The sequence below is a fragment of the Cupressus sempervirens genome, chromosome 2 (assembly GCF_028749045.1).
Source record: "Cupressus sempervirens isolate cs-2001-9-10 chromosome 2, ASM2874904v1, whole genome shotgun sequence".
Taxonomy (NCBI): domain Eukaryota; kingdom Viridiplantae; phylum Streptophyta; class Pinopsida; order Cupressales; family Cupressaceae; genus Cupressus; species Cupressus sempervirens.
This window is the reverse complement of record NC_143119.1, coordinates 279,133,950-279,155,737: the sequence shown is the minus strand read 5'-3', so window position 1 is coordinate 279,155,737 and position 21,788 is coordinate 279,133,950. Positions and strand designations below refer to the sequence as shown.

General features: G+C 36.5%; 1 protein-coding gene across 4 annotated transcripts in view; it reads right to left on the bottom strand.

The window, feature by feature from the left end:
- Nucleotides 1–13,214, bottom strand: part of LOC149572131 (Nucleotide-diphospho-sugar transferases superfamily protein) — a 137,461-nt gene extending 124,247 nt beyond the window's left edge. For 3 of the 4 annotated variants that reach the window (XM_089813426.1, XM_089813424.1, XM_089813425.1), the window contains exons 1-2: nt 12,830–13,059; nt 12,318–12,373 (exon numbers count right to left, since the gene is read on the bottom strand). In XM_089813426.1, coding sequence (XP_089669552.1) covers nt 12,318–12,373; nt 12,830–12,916 — 143 coding nt within the window. In that variant the 5' untranslated portion in view covers nt 12,917–13,059. Of the gene's footprint in view, nt 1–12,317; nt 12,374–12,829 lie in introns of all 4 variants that reach the window. The other variant, XM_089813423.1, reaches the window with a different exon arrangement.
- Nucleotides 13,215–21,788: the final 8,574 nt, after the last annotated feature.

Genomic DNA, 21,788 nt, shown 5'->3' with positions numbered 1-21,788 from the left:
TACCATGAATTTCGTCGACTACCACTCCTTGCCGTCAATAACTGTATTCTTGATTCTAGAACCTTCACTCCATACAACTGCAATTTTTATTAAGCCCTTCCTCTTTATTTCCTGTGCAAACTGTACAATGTGTTTTCCTTGTTGTCGGTACCTTTCTACTAAATCCGAGGTACGGTGTAATATTTTCTTTTTGCGCAATCCATTCACCGTGTATCGTACGGTAGAATATTTCCTTTTGTTGGGTTCATACGGTATGTTCTTCCCTTCAACTTCAGCCGTAACCGTCTTTCCTTCTTCCGCTTCTCTGTATTCCTTCGGACATTCATTTTCCTCTCCTTTCTCACCTTCGTTGACCCTTAACATATTACAGCTCAGAAAGAGCTCGTAATCCTCGATCTGCTAGTGGAGTAGGCCATTCACCGAGTATAGGTCGTCATCATTCAACCCTCCTAATCTCAACACTCCTTCATCCGGTTCCATTCTCTTTCCTTCATCGTCACCTTCACCTTCACCTTCAGAATCTGACGACGCTACCTCCTCACCTATCATCTGTGTATGCAAGTCAATTATGAATTTTCTACCTCTGCGTTCCATGGATAGGGTATTTTATTTCAAGTCATGTTTCACTTTTGCTTGTATCAACCAACCCCATCCAAGGATAGCGTTATACCCCCTTCTTTTCAATGGAACGACCACAAAATCTAATAAAAATGGTTGCATTCTTATAGTTACCAGTTGTGCCATCAAGGTTCCCAATGGTTTGATTCCGTGCTGATCCACCGTAACTGGAATGTAGGTGGCTACAGCATAGGTTGACCCAACTTTTTCCATATATCTTTTTGTAACACATTCACACCTAACCCTCCATCCACAATTGTGTCTGTAAGTACAGTTCCTAGAATACCCATCTTGACTACTGTTGGATGCCTTTTCGTCGTGAGTGTCAATAGCATTGGGTCTGTTGTAGTCGTTCCACTACCGTCCTTTCCTGTTTCCTCCATTGCTTTCGGAAGTGGTGCCATATTCAAAATCGTCGTCCATAACTGAGGCATTGTAAGGTCATTTAATTTTATAGGGACTTCTATTTGCATTACCTGCCTTATCATGTTTTGTCAGCTAACTTCCTCTTCGAGGTATCGACCGTGTCTTTTACTTGCAACTTCCTTGTTTCCATCTTTTTTTCCAACTCCATTCGTGCTTGCTGCAACCTCTTCTTTTCTTTCTCTGCATCAAGGTACTTTGTCTTCTTAGCTTGCTCACGTGTAATGGCTAGTGCTTCCTCATCACATGTTTCGATGCTTAACAAATTCACCCCCTACTTCAGGCATTTCGAATCTTCATGGTCTCCCGGACCACACCATCTGCATAACAGTTGCAACATCTCCTTTGTGGTACAATCTTTAGCGAAGTGCCCCCAAAGGTTGCACACACGGCACTAGATCATCGGCCGTCCACTCGCGTTGTACTCTATCCGAGTTCGGCTTCCATTGTTATTATTGTTATTATTATTACCACCCCTTTCGCACCGATTATTGTTGCGATATCCTCCTGAGGTTGTATCATTGTTCGTGTTTGTTCCAGTGGACACTTCCTGCATCAATAACAATTGTTGGTGTACTTTGGACTTCATATTAAATGGGCACTCCTTTATGGAATGTCTCGCAACCTGGCATAATCACAGAATTTTTTTTCAGGCAGGAACCCTTTGTGTGGCCTTCCTCCTTACAGTCCGTATGCCACAATTCCCCCTTCACCGAGTCAAGATTCTTTTTCAAAATTTAAAATTCTTTCATCATCTGTAGCATATCCTTCTATAACACTCGAACTTTTTTGCTTGATTCTTCATCGCTACTGCTACTTTCGGACGATAAATTGTCCAAGTCCAACGATTTGTGCTTCTTCTTCTTGCTTGTTTTATGTTCGCTCTCCAAATCCATCGCTCGATTATACGCATCTGTGTATGATGTTGGAGGTACAATCTTCATTTTCTTCTTCAGAGTCGGTCGTAGCCCCTCAACAAACCATCGTTTCTTCAATCCATCAGCTGATTGGCTCTCCATCTTCCCCACCAACTCTTTCAACCATCTTGCATAGGCACGGATCATTTTGTTCTTCCCTTGCTTTGTACTGTATATTTCTACTACAATTTTGTTATCGTCCTATAGCAGTCGGAACTCCTTTCTGACGTCTGTCCATGTAGTCAATTTCTAAGGGTCAGCATTCGCAAACCAATCGATTGTCACACCCCACAGGGTTGCTAGAAACTATCGTACCCAATCATCCTCATCCTTACACCATTTGTTGTCCATATTGTTTCACACGTCTTGCAATGTCTGATCGGATCTATCGTTCCGTCACCATTAAAGTTTGGCAATTTCTCCTTTGGTCTTGCCATTGCTTTCTTTTGATTCTGTGATACTTGTGCACCCGCATTGTTCTAAGCACCCGCACTGTTCTGAGCACCTGCATTGTTCTGAGCACTCGCGTTGTTTTGCACAGCTGTGCTGCTTTGGACAACCGCCTTGCTTCCAACAACCACGTTACCTAGTGAAAGAAAATCCTCCTCAAGCGAAGTTGTTCGATTCTCTGCCTATATCAAGTTTGTCGAGTGTATCAAGAACGAAGAGTTCACTCCATGCTTGTGCTCCTTCGGCACTTCGAGCTGTGCGAATTGCTTCCCTTTCGTTCGAACGCTCTACCCTCAACGTATACAAGTTAAGGAACTCCTCTCTTGTTTCTTCCACCAAATTCAATCAATATCGAGTCTCTTCTAGCAATTCCTCAACAATCCTTGGCCTGCTAGGTGAATGTACTCCCTCCGTCTATGCCCCTTCACCCCCTCGGTGTCCATCGGCAATTTGCTGAAGCTTCTGTCTGCACTCCACCTATTGTGCTAAAATTAAAACTTCTTGTGTTTTGCGTATTTCATCCTTATCTTTTATCTTATTTCTATCCTTGTTAAATAGATTCGGCATTAATCTTCATAACATTTCCTTCGTTCCAGGTTCAACTGGCAACGGTGCCAAATGTTTACCTTACAAGGTAAGAGGATACTTATCGCATGTAGTACAATAAGATATAACACAGAACAAATACTTTATGTATATACGTAATAAGCTCATTACAATTACTCTAACGACTACAATTATGATTCCAAAGTCCTTTTTGAACGGTGTACATATACTTTCCTGAAGGGGTGACTCAACCATCATGCGCCCTTTTGGATACTATTCTACCCATCAGCTACAATATAAAATTTACCGACAACAACCACATTAAGAACACGTTATACTTAGTGATAACATTAATCTTCTGCCTTGCAACTTGAATAACTTTCCGTACGTGCAATATTATGACAAGTAAACTTAACTACGTCATCATCAACATGCCTTCTTCATATCCTCAACCTCAATTCTCAGAATAATAATTCTGCTAAGAGATATAACAAGTTTACCAGAACATGCCTCTGTAAACTCTATCTCAGAACATACATCACCAAAACTTACATTACTTCTTCCAGACTTAACATTTCTTCACCCAACGTTAACTACATATAATAGATACTCAAAAGTATCTCCCAAATCCTCGGATAGTGAGAATACTCAACTAGCCATTTGTACTAACTTGATCTTTCCGCTGTTCTTCTGTCACATACCACAGAAAACTACTATGTTGACATCAATGACAGACTCAGTCATGAATGTAACATATCATCATCTACAATACTCCCCCATAGGAATATCATCAGCATTCATGCTTCCAACAGCACTACCACCAATAAGAGAGCTAGAGCCCATTGTAGCAGAGTCTGTCGTTGGAGTGGTCGAGCAGCCAACAGTCGAGATAATTGAGGTTATGGAAGAGTTGGTGGTCAGGGAGATTTCGAGAGAGGTGATTGAGTCACAAGTGGTCATCCAGGTGGTCAAGATAGAGGTCGTGGAGGCAGTAGGGACAGAGTTTGTAATCATGGAGCAGTTAGCAAGAAAGGGGATAAAGATGTTGGCAAGTGGTATTGATTCAGAAGCCACCATGAGCATTTGGCTCACTCGTTTCTAGCTCACACCCACGGCACTTGTTGGACTTACAATTCTTTCATCGTAGTGGTAAATACCATCTCAGGAGACAGTGGATCTGGAGGGACAGAGTTCACCTGTCAAGGAGTTGGAAATGAGTCCCTTGTCTGAAGTAGGGGTATGAGACAAGGAATGGCAGACAAGATTGAGGCATCTCTTCAAAAAGTACCTAAGCCTCACAGAGAGTCTAGTGACTTGGACCAATACTTGGCAGATATGATCATAGGCGCAAGACAATATTTGGCTGATATGAGGCAAGAACCAAGATGATAGTGACCTTTGCTCGGTTACAGGCCTACAAGATGGTTGATCAATAAGTGGAGCACTCGTTAGCATTTGTCAATGGAAAAAGTATTCAGGAGGTCACCCAATGTTTTGAGTTTAGGGGATGGCCTGCTACAAAGATGTTGGAGATGTTGGAGAACTGGGGCCTTCTGGAGTGTGTGGGAGAGATTTGGGTTCATTACTTACTAAGGAAGGTTGAGCAGGCATTCCACAAGGGGTACTATGAGCTTAGGAGTACTCAATACGTGGCATCAAGGGTTGAAGCAACACAACTAATAGCATTGACTACTTGGAAGGAGTTGGTCACTCAACTCCAAAAGGTAGAGGAGGAGTTGGCTTAGCGAAGGGGTGAACTTGTCGGGTTAGAGGAGTAGTTGACTCAAGAGAGGATGGAGTGGGTAGCTAAGAGGTCAGCAATGACAGAGTAGTTAGAGCATGAGAGGGCTAAGAGGGTGATGGTGGAAACTCACCTTGCTACAGCTATGGAGGAAAGAGACAGGAAGGACAAGGAGGTCTTAGAGGTAGCATTCATGATGAGGTCTGCTATGGAATGACTGATGTTGGCAAAGTGAGACATGCGGCTACAAACTAAGTAGGTGTACAAGTTGAGAGCACGACTAGCATCATCTACACCAATAGCGGTGCCTTCCTCGTCAGGGTCACTCTCTCAACCCCCAACTCAATCTTGATTTATTTAGTTGTATGTCATCCAAAGACAACTTGCTTTTTGGGAGGGATGATGTTGTTGGGAAATTAGTGAAATTAGTGTAATTAATAATTGTCAGGGTTTTCAAGGGCTAGGTAGTCGGGTGATTTTTGTCGAAGGTTCGCACTCGCACCCCCTTGACACCTCTATGTTCATGTATTTGTCTCTAAGTTATGATGTGGTTGTCAGGATGAAATAGAAGTACTATTGGAGTCATTCTAATACATAGTAAAGCATTGATGAGATTAATGGAAATGCAATTGTGAGGTATCTATACTATATATGTTCTGTTACATTTACTTGCATTCTTGTATGTGTTAAACTTTACCCTATGAGGCAAACAAAGAGCATGTAACGTTACTAATTTACAAGTACATGAGATTAGTTGAATTGTTAGCTATTGGACTTTCTCCTTTCACATACTATCACTTTGAGGAGGACGCAAATGAGAAATTAGGAGGCGGATTGTGGATGGAGACAACTCATATGAGAAATGGATAGCCCCATCAAGAGATGACTCTACTTGAAGCAGACCTAGCAAGCCAAAAATTAAGAGACACGGAAAGCTAGATGGTTAAGAACAACACTAGCAGTATCAAAACAATTCAAGCAATGTCATTCTTGGTTCATTTAGCTGAAGAAATTACATATGGGTGCCGTTTTGGTGGTCGCACCTGTCTCCATATTGAATAGTTGAGTTAATGAAACGGGCAAGTGTTCCTCTGATTTAAAAACACTTCCACACTGGGGTGGGCTTCAAAAACAAATCCATCCTTCAGTAAAAAATAGATGCCCTATATAAATGGTTCTATCAAAGAGAAGCAAGTATCCATATATTATTCTCAAGTTATCAGCTACTTGTAACTGATGAAAATTACTTAAGGCGAATGGAATGGGGATATGTGGTTCTAGATGAAGCTCAAGCAATTAAAATTTCAAACGGTATACACTGGAAAACATTATTGAGTTTCAACTGTAGAAATGCCTCCTACTTACTGGAAAATCAATGCAAAATAACATGGCAGAACTCAGGGCTTTGCTTAATGTCATCATGCCAATATTGTTTGATAGCCATGAACATTTAAATTAATGGTTATCAAAAGGAATTGAGAATCATGCTAAGCATGGAGGCACACTAAATGAGCACCAACTTAGCAGATTTCATGTGGTCTTGATAACTATTTGTTGCATCAAATTAAAAACATGATTACAGAGATGACCAGCAAACAAAAAGTTATTGTGAACTGTAAACTGAATTCTTCTGAGGAGATATTTTATGAAGTTATCAAGAACAAATCCCAATTGTGGAATTTCTTAAGAGTAACCATCTCTCCAACAAAAATTTCTTCACCTCATGAACATTGTTATACAGTTAAGGAAGCTATGCAATCATCCAGAGTTATTTGAAAGGAAAAGAGGAACATATTTCTGTACACTACGTTGGGAGTTGAAATTCAATCTCATACAAGATACCCAAGCTGGTTTTCTAATGGTTTACTCAAAGCTTGCCTGAATCCTGCTCAAGGCCAAAGCTTTTATCCCAGAGGTTTCTGTGGGACATTAAAAATGTGCAGAAATTAAATATGAAATCAAGTATTAACAATGATGGGAATTGTGAAGTTGTTTGTGATTAATTTTTGTTGGACTCTGGCCCACTAAATAAGGCACAAATTCATGAATACCAGAGATTCTGGAGTTCTCTGCCTTCTGTTAAACAATTCAGTCCCTGGACAGAGCCAATGTTACCCTATGATTTGAACAATCCCAGCTAACTCCCTTCCATCAGATAATTAGAGAAATTGGAAATGATGGCCTCTCTGTGTGAAGGCACAAATTCATGAATACCAGATATTCTGGAGTTCCCTGCCTTCTGTTAAATAATGCAGTTCCCAGACAGAACCAATGTTACCCAATTTTATTGTAAAACATGGTGTTCTCTACTCTACAGGATAAAGATGGGTTTGTAGCTAGTCCCAATATTTTATTTCTGATTGAAATATATACCTTGTGCAAAATAGTTTCTTTCCTCATGAATCCATTCAGATAGTCTTTGTTTGTTCTGAGCGAGAGTGGGTTGTGTATCACCATTGGGGAGGGGTATTGACAAACAATGTTTTATCAATATTCGCAACTATTTGTTTGAAGATTTATGAGAGTATTGAAAGTCTATGTGCTGTCAATATTCATATATATTTTCCATTTACAAGTATTTATCTCATTTCATCATTCATGTACAAATATTATTAATAGTCTTGTGTTATTAATAAATATTCAAATTTTATTTTGGTTACAATTATTTATTTCCTAGAGAGGAGTAATTATTTTAAATGTAAATATTTACTACTGAGGAAGCTGCTCCTCTTGTAAGCACAGGAAGATCATCCTTTCAATGATGGTCGATCCAATGTTGCATTGTTTTGTCATTGTCCTTTGGGCAAATTAATGAGGAAAGCACAGTGGCAAGATTATTTGCTAAGAAGAAGGCTTCATTTGAAGAAGACATTAAAAGTAAAGATCAATTGGGAGAACAACATATTATTTTCAAAAACCAACAATAAAAAGTGGTGACTCAAATCTTATGAAGGGTGGTGACCCTTTCACTTGTAAATTATAAAGGGGAGATCATTCCAAGCAAACATCAATACATCATCACTCATCAATGCATCATGCAATCAAGCAATCTATGAATCAGCAAAGGTTGAATCAAACAATTTATCAATTGACAAAGATCAGTTCAACAAAGTGTATAAACAAGCAATCAAATCATCATCATTCAATTCACATCTTCGAACCAGAACTCCATCATTTAAGCATCACGCTATTAAGCCCACAATCATTCATTAAATCATTGAAAGGAGAGGATGAGACATAATGAGAGGCACAAATTATAAATTCAGAACTGCAATCTAGGTATGAATATTGTGTGACACATATATTACATAAAAAATCTATTTGTGACTGTCTTGATTGAATTATATATGCAATTTTGAATTACAATAAAGCATGATTGTTCATACATAGAATCTAGATGCATAGAAAGACATGTGGAGAGATAACCTGCATAATTCTGGTTTAATATATTGCTTTGCCAATTCAAGCATATTTTATTACAAGATCTTTCTGACTGCTGTAATCAGCCATGCTAATGAAAATGAGGAGATCACAAACTTGGGGAATGATGATGAGGTCACATGCTAAGAATGCCACTTCATGGTATATATCTAAGGAGTCCCATGGGGCCAAAGGTAGACAAAGGGATTGCCTTTGGGCTTAGGTATCTGGGCACCCAGTTATGAATGTTCCTCATAACCTCTATCATCATAAATAAATGCATAGAGATGCTCATTGGAGGTAAAATAGAAGTAACAAAGCTAAGGGAAATGATGATAGGATACAACACTAGCTACGCCACCTCATATAGCTGGCACAGGCCACATGACGCAAAGGGGGATGACATATCCGCTGTTGGAACTAGGGTAGGGGGTCAATAGGACACCTCATCCAGTCATCCTAGCTTGTAACTTCTATGATTGAGAGATTGAGACATCTTAATTCTGATCCAAGCAATCTAATGATTTGCTCTGCATTATCAATGAATGTTTAGTTCTAACTGAAGAATATATATTTATGAATTATGTTTACAAATGATTTCTAACATGCTTGCAGGATCTCAATCAAAGAAAAAATATTATCTTTAAACCCTACTTGCCTTGCAATAAAGATTGTAATATAGGACAAAATTTGGCTTCTCATTATTTGGGGACATTACAGCTTTATGAGGCTGTAAAGAAATGTGCAAGCTTGTAGGTCCTACAAGTCCTAAGGGTTGGGAGTCCAAGTCAAAAAAGGTCAAACATTGACTTTGCAAAAAGAAAATTTAAAGATAAAATGAGCCCCTGCCTATCTTAAATCCATCATCCTAGAACCTGCTATCATCTCCACTAGCACCTCAAGGACTGAAAAATGTAATTCGCACCCGTCAAGCTTTTCACTACTGCTCACTTGTGAAGGTCATTTATCATTGAAGGATTCATTGGGTGATTTTAAAGGCCTGCCTAATTTCATTTTTATTTTTTCTTTATCTTTCTCAACCATTAGGTTCTAAAACTTTCACAATGTTACAAACACAAAAATGAGATCCTACGAGGAAGCATGGCATTCTGCAGGAAAATAGAATGTTACATAGTACTGTCATAAAAATTCATATGGAAGCCTTAACTGTATAAAATATTATCTTGCAGACATACCAAGCAACAAAATTTGTCAATGTAAATATGCCCACTAAATGTTCAAAGGGAGATTAGATGGCTTTAAGGAAAAGGAGTAGAAGATGGAGATAGTATTCCTCCAAAATACTCTTCGGTGAATCCATCTTCTAATATTTGTCCTTGGAATCATAAGTATTTAAATTGTATGGGTTCATATACAATAAACCATTCTAGTCTTGGTTCTCAACCCTCTCTTTAATATAGCAGTTGGAAGAAAAGCAAACATGAAACAGAAGGGAGCACAGTCACAAATTTTGCCACATATGAACAGTTGCTAGATAGCATGTCCTAAATAATAAATAATGATTTCAATAATTTTCCTTATAGTAGCTAACAGAGTTTTGAGCATTTTTAGGTCTCATAACTGATATTGGCAAACTATGGTTGACCCCTTGATCATTCTGACCTGCTACCATCTCCACTTTCAGCTCTGGGACCGAAAACAAAATATGCAGCTTGATGACTGGAAAATGTCATTTGCAGCCCCCATCAAATGGTTTGTTATTGCTCACCACTAAGGGAGACTCTTTATTGAAGGAGTCCTCTCTAGTCGATGACACCCTTTGTCAAGAGAATTGCTTGATTAGAAAGATTTACTGGATGACTTTGCAGAATTCTATCTCAAAGTTTTCATTTCCAGCTATTTTTCATTTGTGCAGGTAGTTATCAGAAATTCATGGCCCATTCAAGTGATCTCTTTGAGGCATATTTCTGATCTATTTTCTTTCGTCTCATTGATTTTGACTTTTTCTCATTCTTTTCTGCTCTAACCGTATTTTTTCTCTATGCTTCTCCATCCTCTTACCACTTTTTTGAATTTTCCTCTATTCTTATTCATTTTCTGATTTTCCTTTCCTATTTTTCCTTTTTTCTCCTTTTTCTTTCTCCAACTTTAATTTCTGAAAATTCCACATGATGCAGCCATCACAGGAGATCTTATATGGAAGAATGGCCTTTTGCAATGAAAAAAAATGGAATTTTACGTAAAACTGTGATAAAATTGTACACTGAAACCTTAACTGCCTAAAATACTAGCTTGAACACATACCAGGCAAAACAAATTGTCCATGCAAATATGCCCACTGGAAGGCAAAGAGAGATTAGAAGGATCTGGGAAAAAGGAGCAGAAGATGGAGATGGAGAACTCATTCTCTATTCATCTTCCATAATATTTAGTGACTCAATCTTCTTGTATCCATCATTGGAACCTTAAGTATTTAGATGGTATAGGAATAAATCCATTTATGGTCACTCACTCTTGTCTTGGTTCTCAATCCTCTCTTTAAACTGCCAGTTGGAATAAGGAGAAACACAAGGCAGCACAGAGTGCAATCAGATCTTTATCGCGGGTGAATAGTTTCTAGATGGCATGTCTTAAACTATGATTTACAAATGTATTCTTTTAGTAATGAAAAGAGTTTTGAGCATTTTTAAGTCTTCTTAATCATTTTAGCCAGAAATAGTTGTTCCCTTTACCATTCTAACCTGTTCCCATCTCCTCTTGCAGCTCCAAAACTGGAAAATGTAATTTGCAGCTTCAACCAAACATTTTGCTATTGCTCACCCCTAAAGTACATTCTTTCTTGAGGGCATCCTTTCCAGTTGGTCAGGCCCTTGGTCAAGAGAGGACCTAAATGGAGAGAGATACTGGATGATTTGGGGAATTCCGGTTCAGGACATTCATTTCCGAGCATAGATTTTCATTTGTACATCCCCCTAAACTGTTACAAGTCCAAGTCTAGGGAGTTATATGGCCTCATGACTTCTTCGAGAATGATGCACAATAAATACTCCATTCCTCTATCATGTGGGTTATCCGACGAATAAGCCACTTCCCAACCGCAGCCCCAACCTAGTAAGGCACATACTACTTCAGTTGTAGCTTCTGATTTTCATCTTTCACCACTGCCGGTTGCCTATGGCTTCGCCCAAATTCAGTCTCTAAGGTTTTTTACCTCCCATTAATTCTTGACTGAACTGAGAAATAGATCCTTAATTTTCTAGACTTCCATCAATGGCATATTTGCATCACCAGAGACCATGCACAGCAAGAGCAATCAACTCTCTAAATATTTTAATATGAAACTATTGTTTTGAGTACTTTGTTCTTCGTCACACAAAAATACAGCCTTTTGTCGCAAAGTATGTTACTTTACAAGTGTCCATATTGAGAACTTCCCCAAATTGCAACTAGAATTTTTGTCAACCATTTCCTCTATTAAATTAGTTTTTGCATGTTGGCCTAGTATTTGAACTCAAGAATCCTTAGAAATGTGGGCTAAGAGGCTTAATGTTTGACCCCAGAGCCTCATCAGCCAAACTCAAATCTGGTTTAAGCACTAATACTAAGAAATCTCTCATTTTCTTACGTAAACTATAAATTACTATTTTCCAATACTGGGACGTGAGGTTTAAACTAGCAAGAGAGAAACCAAGTTTGTTGTGTACCATCTGATGCAACTTGTCAAGTAATGCATTCCTTTTGGCCCAATTATTGTTCAAAGATTGGTTTCACCCGAATTAAATCACTTTGCAAAGTTTAGTTTTACCCAAAACAAGTCAGAAATTTTATTTTTAAAATTTTATTGGATTGCTTCTAAATATTTTAGTTGAAAATTTCTAAGATGCAATCATGAGGACATTTTGTAACATTTCAATTTTAAATATGGAAACAAAATCATTGAAATGCCAAGCCTAAGCAGCTCATTTCTGTGCAATAGGCCCAAACTAATAGAAATCGATTTTTCCACATTTGACTCCTCTAGCTGGCTATTAATAATAGTGCTGAATAAAGAAACATCTGAGGGGGGGAAATGTGGTAAATGGGCACCACAGAAGTTCATGAGAGCTACTTTCTTCATGAATTCATGAAGATTGGGTCATTTGAAACATAGCTCATAAAGATTGACTTGATATTTTAACACACATTCAAATCCCAACAAATTGTACTACATAATGGACACAGAATTTTAGAAATGAAATTACCTAACAGTAGCAGCCAAAGCCCAACCAAGTGCGAGAAGCAAGCATATTATGCAACCCTGCCAATAAGTAGTAAAGAAGCCCATCAATTTTCTTAAAAACAACAAAGAATGTACTACAACTGTACTTGCAAGGCCTCTAAAAAGGCAATTCAGCAAAGGCCCATTCACATCAATCAAATAGGGAGCTCTACAATTGAACTTGAAAGGAGGCCTCTGAAAAGGCAATTCAGCTCAGTCCCATCAAAATCAATAAAATTTGGTGGGCTATTATTTAACGTCTGACATTTTGCAGTGTGTCAATAGAAAACAAGCCAGAACTACAACCACTAGCCACAAAGAGGCGTGTAGCTCAAAGCAGTTAACTACTACTTATTGGAAGGTCTTAGTGTTGATTTCTAACTGGTTTATTGAAAATAACAATTCTAACAGTTATTTCGATCATTTGTAAAAAAAATGAAATTTCAGCTTGAAAATCAAAAGTGAAAAACACGATGTCATTAACAGAGAACTAACCTGGATCTGTACTGCAATAGCAAACTTACTACAGGAAGCCTTACTGGCAAACGAAATAACTGCGTCCAACATCTCCCATCCAACCATGGCTGTCAGCTCTGAACTCACCAGAGGTACTAGTTGCCCTAGCAATCACAGTCTGAATCCCGCCTCAACTGAATATTTCTCAGGAGGGGAAAAGATTTTATATATGAATTCGCCAGATTTTTAAAAAAAGGTCAAACGGCACAAACCAATGCCAACTAGGATCTACGAGGATACGCTTAAAATGGCAGTTAAGAAATAGCCAATAGGAAAGAGTACACAGCTGTATAACGTTTAAGCTTTAGTTGAAAAAAAATTCTCCGTCTGTCGCTTTCACCGGACAACATTTCAGGGGTTAGTCACCGAAATCACGATTTCCCATTTGAGATATATGCCAGAATATACTTTTGTTCTGTCCATATCAGCCAATCAGATTAGTAGTTTTGTTTTCTATCGTTATACAGAACCCCATTGGCTAGCGCGGGGGAGAAAGGCCTATTTTTTTAATCAATATTATATTTTTGAACTTTTTGCATATTTTAGATTATTTTACCACGAGGGATTAGTCTCGGACTGTGTTTTTCTATTAAAAGAAACGAATATTTTAGTGGAGAAGATCCAGCGAACCTGCCATATTTAATACAAACAAATACCCAATTAAATTGGTTTTATTTATTTTCGTAATATTTCAAAATGAGAATATGTTCTGTAGTAGTAATAATAATAATAACTAATTTAGGTTTTTCTTAAAGGGTTAAGAGATTATGTGTTACAAGTTTTTACAGGGTAAAAGATTTTTTTAATTTTTTTTTGGAGTTCATCATCTATTTGATACAAGAATAGAGTACAAATTTTGATATTTCTTTGATTTATATTAAAGATTGAAGGATATTTATTTTATAGAAGTTCTTTTTGCTAGGTATCTTAGTATAAGGCTTGATTAAAGGAGATCTTTTTGACTTTCTTTATTATTATATTAGATATAAGATTATAAGGTGATCAAAATCTAGAGAAGATTGGATAGAGAGTTGAATAAAATCTAAAGAAGATTAGATGGAGAGGATTTGTTGGATAGATAGATTTTGTCAAGAACTAGTACAACTAATACTACTACATCATAGATTATATCATAAGAAAAATATTTTAAGTATTTTAAAATTTTCTTCTTTTTTAAATTATAATGAAAGAAAAAATTAACTATATTATATCAAAATTCATTCCTACTTTTAAAATATATATCCATAAAATAATCTTTACTACTACTTTTTAATATCATAAATTATTTTATTTTTTATATTCTTAAAAAAAAATTATTTATTTAAAATAAAATGAAATCTCACACATAGGTAAAATTATTTATTACTTATATATATATATATATATATATATACCAATTTATATTTTATTTTGGTTATATTTAAAATTTCATAGAAATTCACTTGTTTGAAATAATACATTTAAAGAGAGGTTTACTTTTCCTTTAAAAGTGTAATGAGTATTGAATTTTTTAACTATTTCAAAAATGTTCCTCTACTTAAAGAAGACTATTCATCTAATTTTATATTTCTAATGTTTAGGTATATGAAGTTAACACATATGATAATTTTATTTAAACTATTCCTCTACTTTCATGAATATTCTTTTGATTCAATTTTCAATTTCTAATGTTTAGGTAACATATGTTACAACTTCAATTTTATGTATGTTTCATCAAATCATCTTAACTTGTAAAGATTAAAAACATGAAAAAAAAATTCAGGTTGGCTATATAACCTCTAGCAAAAGCTACCATCTTGCTTAGTAGGGTGTTAATGTCATTAATGGTGTACTTGTCTCCAAGTTGTCCTCTAGGGTGAAAACCTCCAGGTGACCCTAAATCTAGTCATAGATCTTTAAACAAAAATGGTCCTTCAAACAAAATTGATCTCTCATCTTGGCATCCAAAACATTATTCATCTTCATTAGTGAAAGGGTGCTTTAGTTCTTCAACACATGCTCAAGGTTGTAACAATAAGGGAGGTGATTAGATGGTTATTTTAGTTCAAGATGGCAGACCCAAATCCTTCATGCAAGTAATGTAAGGGAAAAGTTTTGTCCTAAAAGGAGTCAAATTAATTAGGAAACTTTTAGAGCAATTTGAGAGCCAAGACTCAAGAGGAGATAGAGGTAAGATTACTCCCTCTTCCGAATTTGTCATTAAACCTAATCTACAGATGTTTGAAGCAATAGAGTTAGAGAAGTGTAGGCTTAAAGGATTTGTGATTTTCTTTGTTGCTTTAAATGTTGATAGTATCCCCTCCAAAAGCTACCTTAATGAATGGCTACATAGGATTTGGGAAAAGAAACTTGGTATGCACTTTTCTTAATATCATATGATCCATAAAGGTTTCTTCCTTATCTTCTTTTGGAACCTTAAGGGTCAAAGCACTATGGTTGAAATATATTTCTGAAAAGTGGAGAATTGTGATTTTAGGGCATTTCTTTGGTCATTAGAAGCAACCCACAATGAATTTTTGGCCCTCTCGAACCCTAAATGGATTAGCATTGGTGATCTTCCCCCCTTCCTCTAAAATACCTTACCACAAACACTTGAACCAATTAGAAGGGTGCTTCTTATTGAAAAGTTGAACACTCTCATCCCCAACACTAATGCTCGTGTACTCTTTTCATCAATCATGGGCTTGATATCCTAGATAAAGTACAATTCAATTTAGGGGCTGACCTTGTTTGTTGACCTCTAACTTTCTTGGGAGGTATAAATGCTTGCTACATGTGCAAGAAGGAAGGACATAGGAGACATGATTACACTCTACTCAAGATTGAGAAACCCCCTCCTCTACTCAAGTTGACTTTTGACCCCATTTTGACTTTGGTATCTATGGTTGCTAACCCTCCTTTGTTGAAGGATACCAATCCTGCTACCTCTCCCCCTCCCATTTTGTTAGATAATGTTTCAGATATTAAGGCTTTGTTGGATGCCCTAAAACTATAATTTAATGAATCTCCTTCTCCCCTAGGGCTCAATGTTGATCTTAGTATTTTAGATGATCTCTTTAAGGCTCAAGACCAAGACTTTGGCCTAGATGTTGCCTCATCCAAACCCCTATATAGAACCCAAAATACAAAACAAATTTCTCTAGAGTGCACAAAAGCCAAAGCTGAAATTATCAAGAGGACTCCTTCAATCAAAGAAAATCCTTATCACAATATTACACTCTCACTTGTCCCTTCATCCTTGGTTCTTTAGTTCCCCCTTCTAAGCCTACCAGGGGTGAGGAGGTGGCCCCCAATGTAATACCTACCCTTTGTAATCATTGTAGATTTCATTATTACACCCTATTAGGCCCTTTTGTGAAAATGTTAGCTCTTAGTAATATTTGAAATGCAATACTTTCTTATGTAAGGTAATTGATTATATCAAATAATGATGGTTACTTACTTGTAATAAAGATACTTTACATGTGCTTACTTCGTGATAATGATTACTTTTGTATTGATGATGCTTCAGTTGCTCTTAGTCAGTGAATATAATTACTTTTATGATGATGTCATATGGTGTGTCTTTGAATGATATTTCATATATCTTCATGACATTGAGTTGCTTATGTAAGAATATGATGTTATTTATAATCGTGATTTATTTATTATACTTACCTCATACTTACATGCATATGGTGTATGCCTATTTTATATTTTTATTTGATGTGCCTGATGTGGTTAAGGGAGGGAGTCATAATCACTTGTGATTTAGGATTTACATGATGCACCACTCCTCACTATTGTGTGTTTAGTTTAGATATATATGTGCATGTAAATGTTCATCCCTTATGCAGGTTTGTAGGGATCAAGCGACTTTCTTGAATTGCCAGGATGAGCATGTCCTATCATAATAACTCAATGGTAAGAATAGGGAGATAATGTTCAGCTTTTGTCCTAGCATAAGCCTAATTATTATCTAAAGAAGGAGGACATGTATCTAACTACCTACCATTTTTCAAACCCATGAGTTTATCTTTATTTGTGTTGTTTGATTTTAGTTTCTAGTTGGCTTTGTTTATGTTGCATTTATGTGGTTTGGTGATGTGATTTACCTGGTAAATGATTTAATTGTGGCACTTCAATAGTCATATAACATTATAACTATTAAATATTATTTGATTAAAATGAAATATATATTTTTTGGTATGTAATTGGCCAAAGCCTACATTATTTATTATTCATTTACTATTATTAGGATTAATTTATTGTTATGTGTTAATCTTGAGTATATTTGAACCGAAGACCTCCTTGGTGAGAGGCTCACAATTTATTGTTGCGTTGTAGGCTCTTACCTAATTAAAATGAAATATTATGTTACACAATGATATTTAATTAATTAAATATGTACTTTAATTTAAAGACTTCAATTAAAAGTCTAAATTTGAAAGTGAGATTCAAAGTGATTATAATATTAAAGATTTAAAGTTTTTTTTTATCATAATTATTTAATTAATAATAATCAATTTAGAGTTGTACATAATTAGTGGCCTTTAAATATTATTATTAACTAAAATAATATGTATACTTTTAAAAGTGTTTTGCACAAATAAATAAAGTGGAGAAAAGAAACTAAATAATATTTTAATTTAAAAGTACATTAAGTGTGCATGGAATAATTAATAAATTATGTTATTTAATAATTAATTGACAAGTGAGTTTCTTTTTATTATATTGGAGATAAGAAAATCCTAAGTAGGGTTAAGGCTCTTTATTAGAGGTTTTTTAGTCTATTTAGCACACATGGGTTTTGAAAGAGCGAATTGAGAATTGAAGCTAAAGAATTTTTGAAAGCTTAGGAGTATATTTTTCTGATCAGTAAGAGGTCAAAGCCAAGACTAATTATTATTATGTTTTGTTATTATTATTATTTATTTATTAAACTCAAGTAGATTCAAGCCCAAGACCTTCGAGATAGAGGCTCACAATTTTACCATTGTGTTGTAGGTTCTTGTGTAAAGCTTAGGAATAATTTGAATTATAAGCATTCACCAAATTGTCTAGAAGTTTAGCTTTCAGATTGAGGTAGGGTATTAGAATCCCTTTGTAGAAATTATTTGGAATATCTATCTACTTCGTGTCTACCACATTACTGAAACTTGTTTGTAGAAATTTATGGAATGAAATCTCTAGAATAACTTTGGTTTTCATTTGAATATAAGATTGAATCGTGTATGAATTGGAAACTTATGTGAGATGTAGATAATATAATTCATCTTATTGAAATTTCATGGAAACTTAGATCTAGACAACTAGAAAATCCACATCTAATTTAGAGGAGATTGGAAAAATCTGATTTTTATATTCATCTAAAAACCCTATATTGAAATTTTCAACAATAGAAAATTGGAGGAAAACAAGCTCTAAATTAGCTAGTGTTTCAACTTTGAATTTTGTCATTAGAGTCATATAATTATCATGAATTTTTTAAATAAAGATAACTATTCTTCTCATACTTTTTAAAATAAATTTAGTTGTAGAATTTACTGGAAAACAAAAGAATAATTGGGTTCTCGAGTGGGGCATGACATCTAGTATCAAAGCTCGAGTTTCTACACTAGGAACTTTGGGCATATTGTGCACCATTAGTTAACAAGTAGTTAAACTTAAAAAAGATTAAACAAAAAGAGTTACAACAAAAAACTTAGACAACAATGTTTGGACAATAAAATTAGAAAATGAAACTTACATTCGGAACACTTGGTTTTTTGGACTCTTATTTTGTGACTGTACATCTAATGTTTATTATCGCGTATCCTGCTTAGAGTTTTTAATTGAGTTAGTATGACAAACTTTGCAACTTATACACTTGGTTATGTGACATTGATTTCTAGTTGATGTTTAGGCTCGTGTATTGATTGGATCTTATTGTGTATGGCATATTAATTTGGTAATATGAAAAGATAGAGTTAATTATGAAATTAGAAGTTAATTCATAGTATTTTCATTTATTTCAAATGCATCATGCATCAATTTGAAATAATACATTACTTATTGTGGGTTATGCATTTACAACATTGGGTGTGTGTCTTATCCTAGTGGGTCAATTGAGTCAAGGACTTTATTCCTCAATTGGATTATGTATTACTTTCATAAGAGAACCATTTGAATCATGATATACTAGTAGCATTTTATAAAATGGAGTTAGAGACATTATTTTAGATGCACCATGTAGATTTTCAAATATTAATAAACTCAAGTATTATAACAAGTTATGGAAAACATGCACATAGATAACTTTGCCACTCTACAATTTTAAAACCCAAAACAAAGATAACTTTGTTGCTCTGCAACTTTGTCGCTCAAACTTTGAATTTGAATTTTGAATTCGGCTGATGGCAGGCCCTGTGCCTTGCCTAGACCTGCAACTTGTACTTGCAATTTGCAGGGATCTGGAGGACAATCTGGATGGTTGTGGGACCATTGGTGTTGATGGATAGATTTCTGCCAAAATGACTGAGTTGGATAGTGGTGGCCCTGTTGGTGGTCCTCGGAAGGGTAGTCAAATGCTGACGGATGAAACCTTGTCGAGTTGGAAGAACGCGCTTGTTGGCCCTTCGAAGACCAATGTCCTTACGGAGGATCCCAAGATTTCCCATGGCCTAAATGGCCCTGTGATATCTCTCCTAGATTGTTTGGTGGACAATGTGACATCTGGCCTTAAATTGTGTGTTGTTGACAGATTTGTGGCATTTTGACCTACTATTTAGATGGTGCGTAAATGGGTCAACCAGAAATGGAAGGTCAGGGGTAGTGTTGGTGTCTCTGCAATGCCTAGTGGCCTTTTCTGTTTTAAGTTCACTTCGGAGGAGGATATCAACCTCATTCTCTTTGCTACTTGGTATTATAGAAAGCATTGTCTTGCCTTGACTAAATGGCATCCAGGCTTTGATGCTTGTGCAAAGTTGAACAAACTTGCCCCAGTTTGGGTTAGACTACCGGGTCTACTACTAGAATTTTGGGATGATAAGATCCTTAGGTGGGTGGGGAATTCCTTTGGTCATTTTGTCACAGCGGACAAGATGAAAATGCAAAAAATGCGGCTAGTTTATGCAAGGTTCTGTGTGAATGTTGCCTTAAACTGAGCACTCCCCACTTTGGTTACTCTAAAGACTAATTGGGGGAACATAATCCAACCCATAGAATATGAGAACGTGGGCCTGTTCTACCAAAAGTGTGGCCATTTTGGACACCTTATTATGGATTGTAAGATCCAATTGCAGAAGGACAAGCAGAAGGTGGGCTCTCCAAGGATTGTGATGGATGCTTTAGGGGAATCTTTTGAGGCCCCAAAGCAAGTTGTTCATTCTATGGAGATCACCCTAGTGCTCTCCACTCCAGAGAATAATGTCCCTAGGGAGGGAGTAGCTTTGGAGGATAAAAAGAAAATGGATGAATACCCCTTTAGAATGGAGTTAGAGGAACTTTTGAGTTCACCCATGAGGGGGTCTCGAGATGGTACACTATTGGAGGAAGGTGAAATTGTGACTCCCCTCCCTCTTTCTGGTTCCCTAGTAATTCAGGGGGGTGACAGCTAATAGGTTATGATGGTTGCAGGTGGTGATACTCAAGAAAGGGTGTGTACCCCACTAATGATGGTTAAAGCTTCCCCAGCGGAGATTGTAGCAAAAGTGATGGAAAGAATTGATAAGGCTAAGAAGGAGCTTAGCCCTACCTCATTACATGATGAGGTTAATGGGGAATGGGAGGTTCAAAAAAAGAAGAGGAAGGGGGGAAACAAACTAGATGTAGGAGCCAGCGGGATAGCTGGAAGACCATCTAGCAGAGCAACCAGGAAAAAGCAAGCAGTAAGGGATGTGGCCAGTGGGAAGCAACTTACATTGGAGACAATTACTAGAGGTAAGAAATGAAATTCCTCTCTTGGAATTTGAGGGGGTTAAATAACCCCCATAAGCAATGCATATTTTAGGAAAAAGTTGATTGTGTTTTAATACAAGAAACTAAAATGTCTAGTGCTAGTTTTGATAAAATAGTTAGCCATATCTGGTCGAGTGTTGAGTATCTTCATAGAGATGTTGATGGTGCCTTGGGAGGTATTGCTACTATGTGGAATCCAAATTCTATGAAGGAAACTGAGGTTTGGAAGGATAAAAATTGTATATTCATTGATTTCCATTCTAGCACTCATTGTTGGGGGTTAATCAATCTCTATGCTTCTAATAGAAAACTAGGAAGGAAGGATACGTATGATGAATTGGCTAGGATTGCTAAAACTATGAAGGATAAACAAATGATGTATATGGGAGATTTCAATACCCCCCTGTATCATTCGAAGAAATTGGGTGGAAGTAGGGACTGCCCAGAAAGCTTGCAAGACCTTAATGATTTTATGAGCAGAATGGATTTGATAGATGTGGAAATGAAAGGGAATCCATATACTTGGACTAATAACATAAAGGGAAAGGACCTTATTCAGGTCAAATTGGATAGGTTACTAGTGACAGGGAAATGGAATAGACTTGGGAACTCTCATCTTGAGAATCTTACTAGAAATGCTTCAAATCATTCCCCTATAATCTTCTTATGGGAGGATGGTATGAAAAGTGGGCCAAAACCTTTCAGATATGAAATTATGTGGCAACCTCACCTAGAATTCAAAGAGCGAGTTCAAGACTGGTGGAATATTAGGATTGATGGTACTACGATGTACAAACTAACCAAAAAACTTGACCACATAAGGAGGAATGTGAAGAGTTGGGCTAAGGATTCATTTGGCAACCTATTCAAAACTAAGGGTGATGTGGAGAAAAAGCTAAAAAAAATCCAAGGGGAGATTGCTGAAGGGATCAACCTGGACTATGCAACTCAGGAAGAGGAGGAGTATAGTAAAAAGTAGAAGGATATTCTCTTGAGGGAGGAAATTTTCTGGAAACAAAGA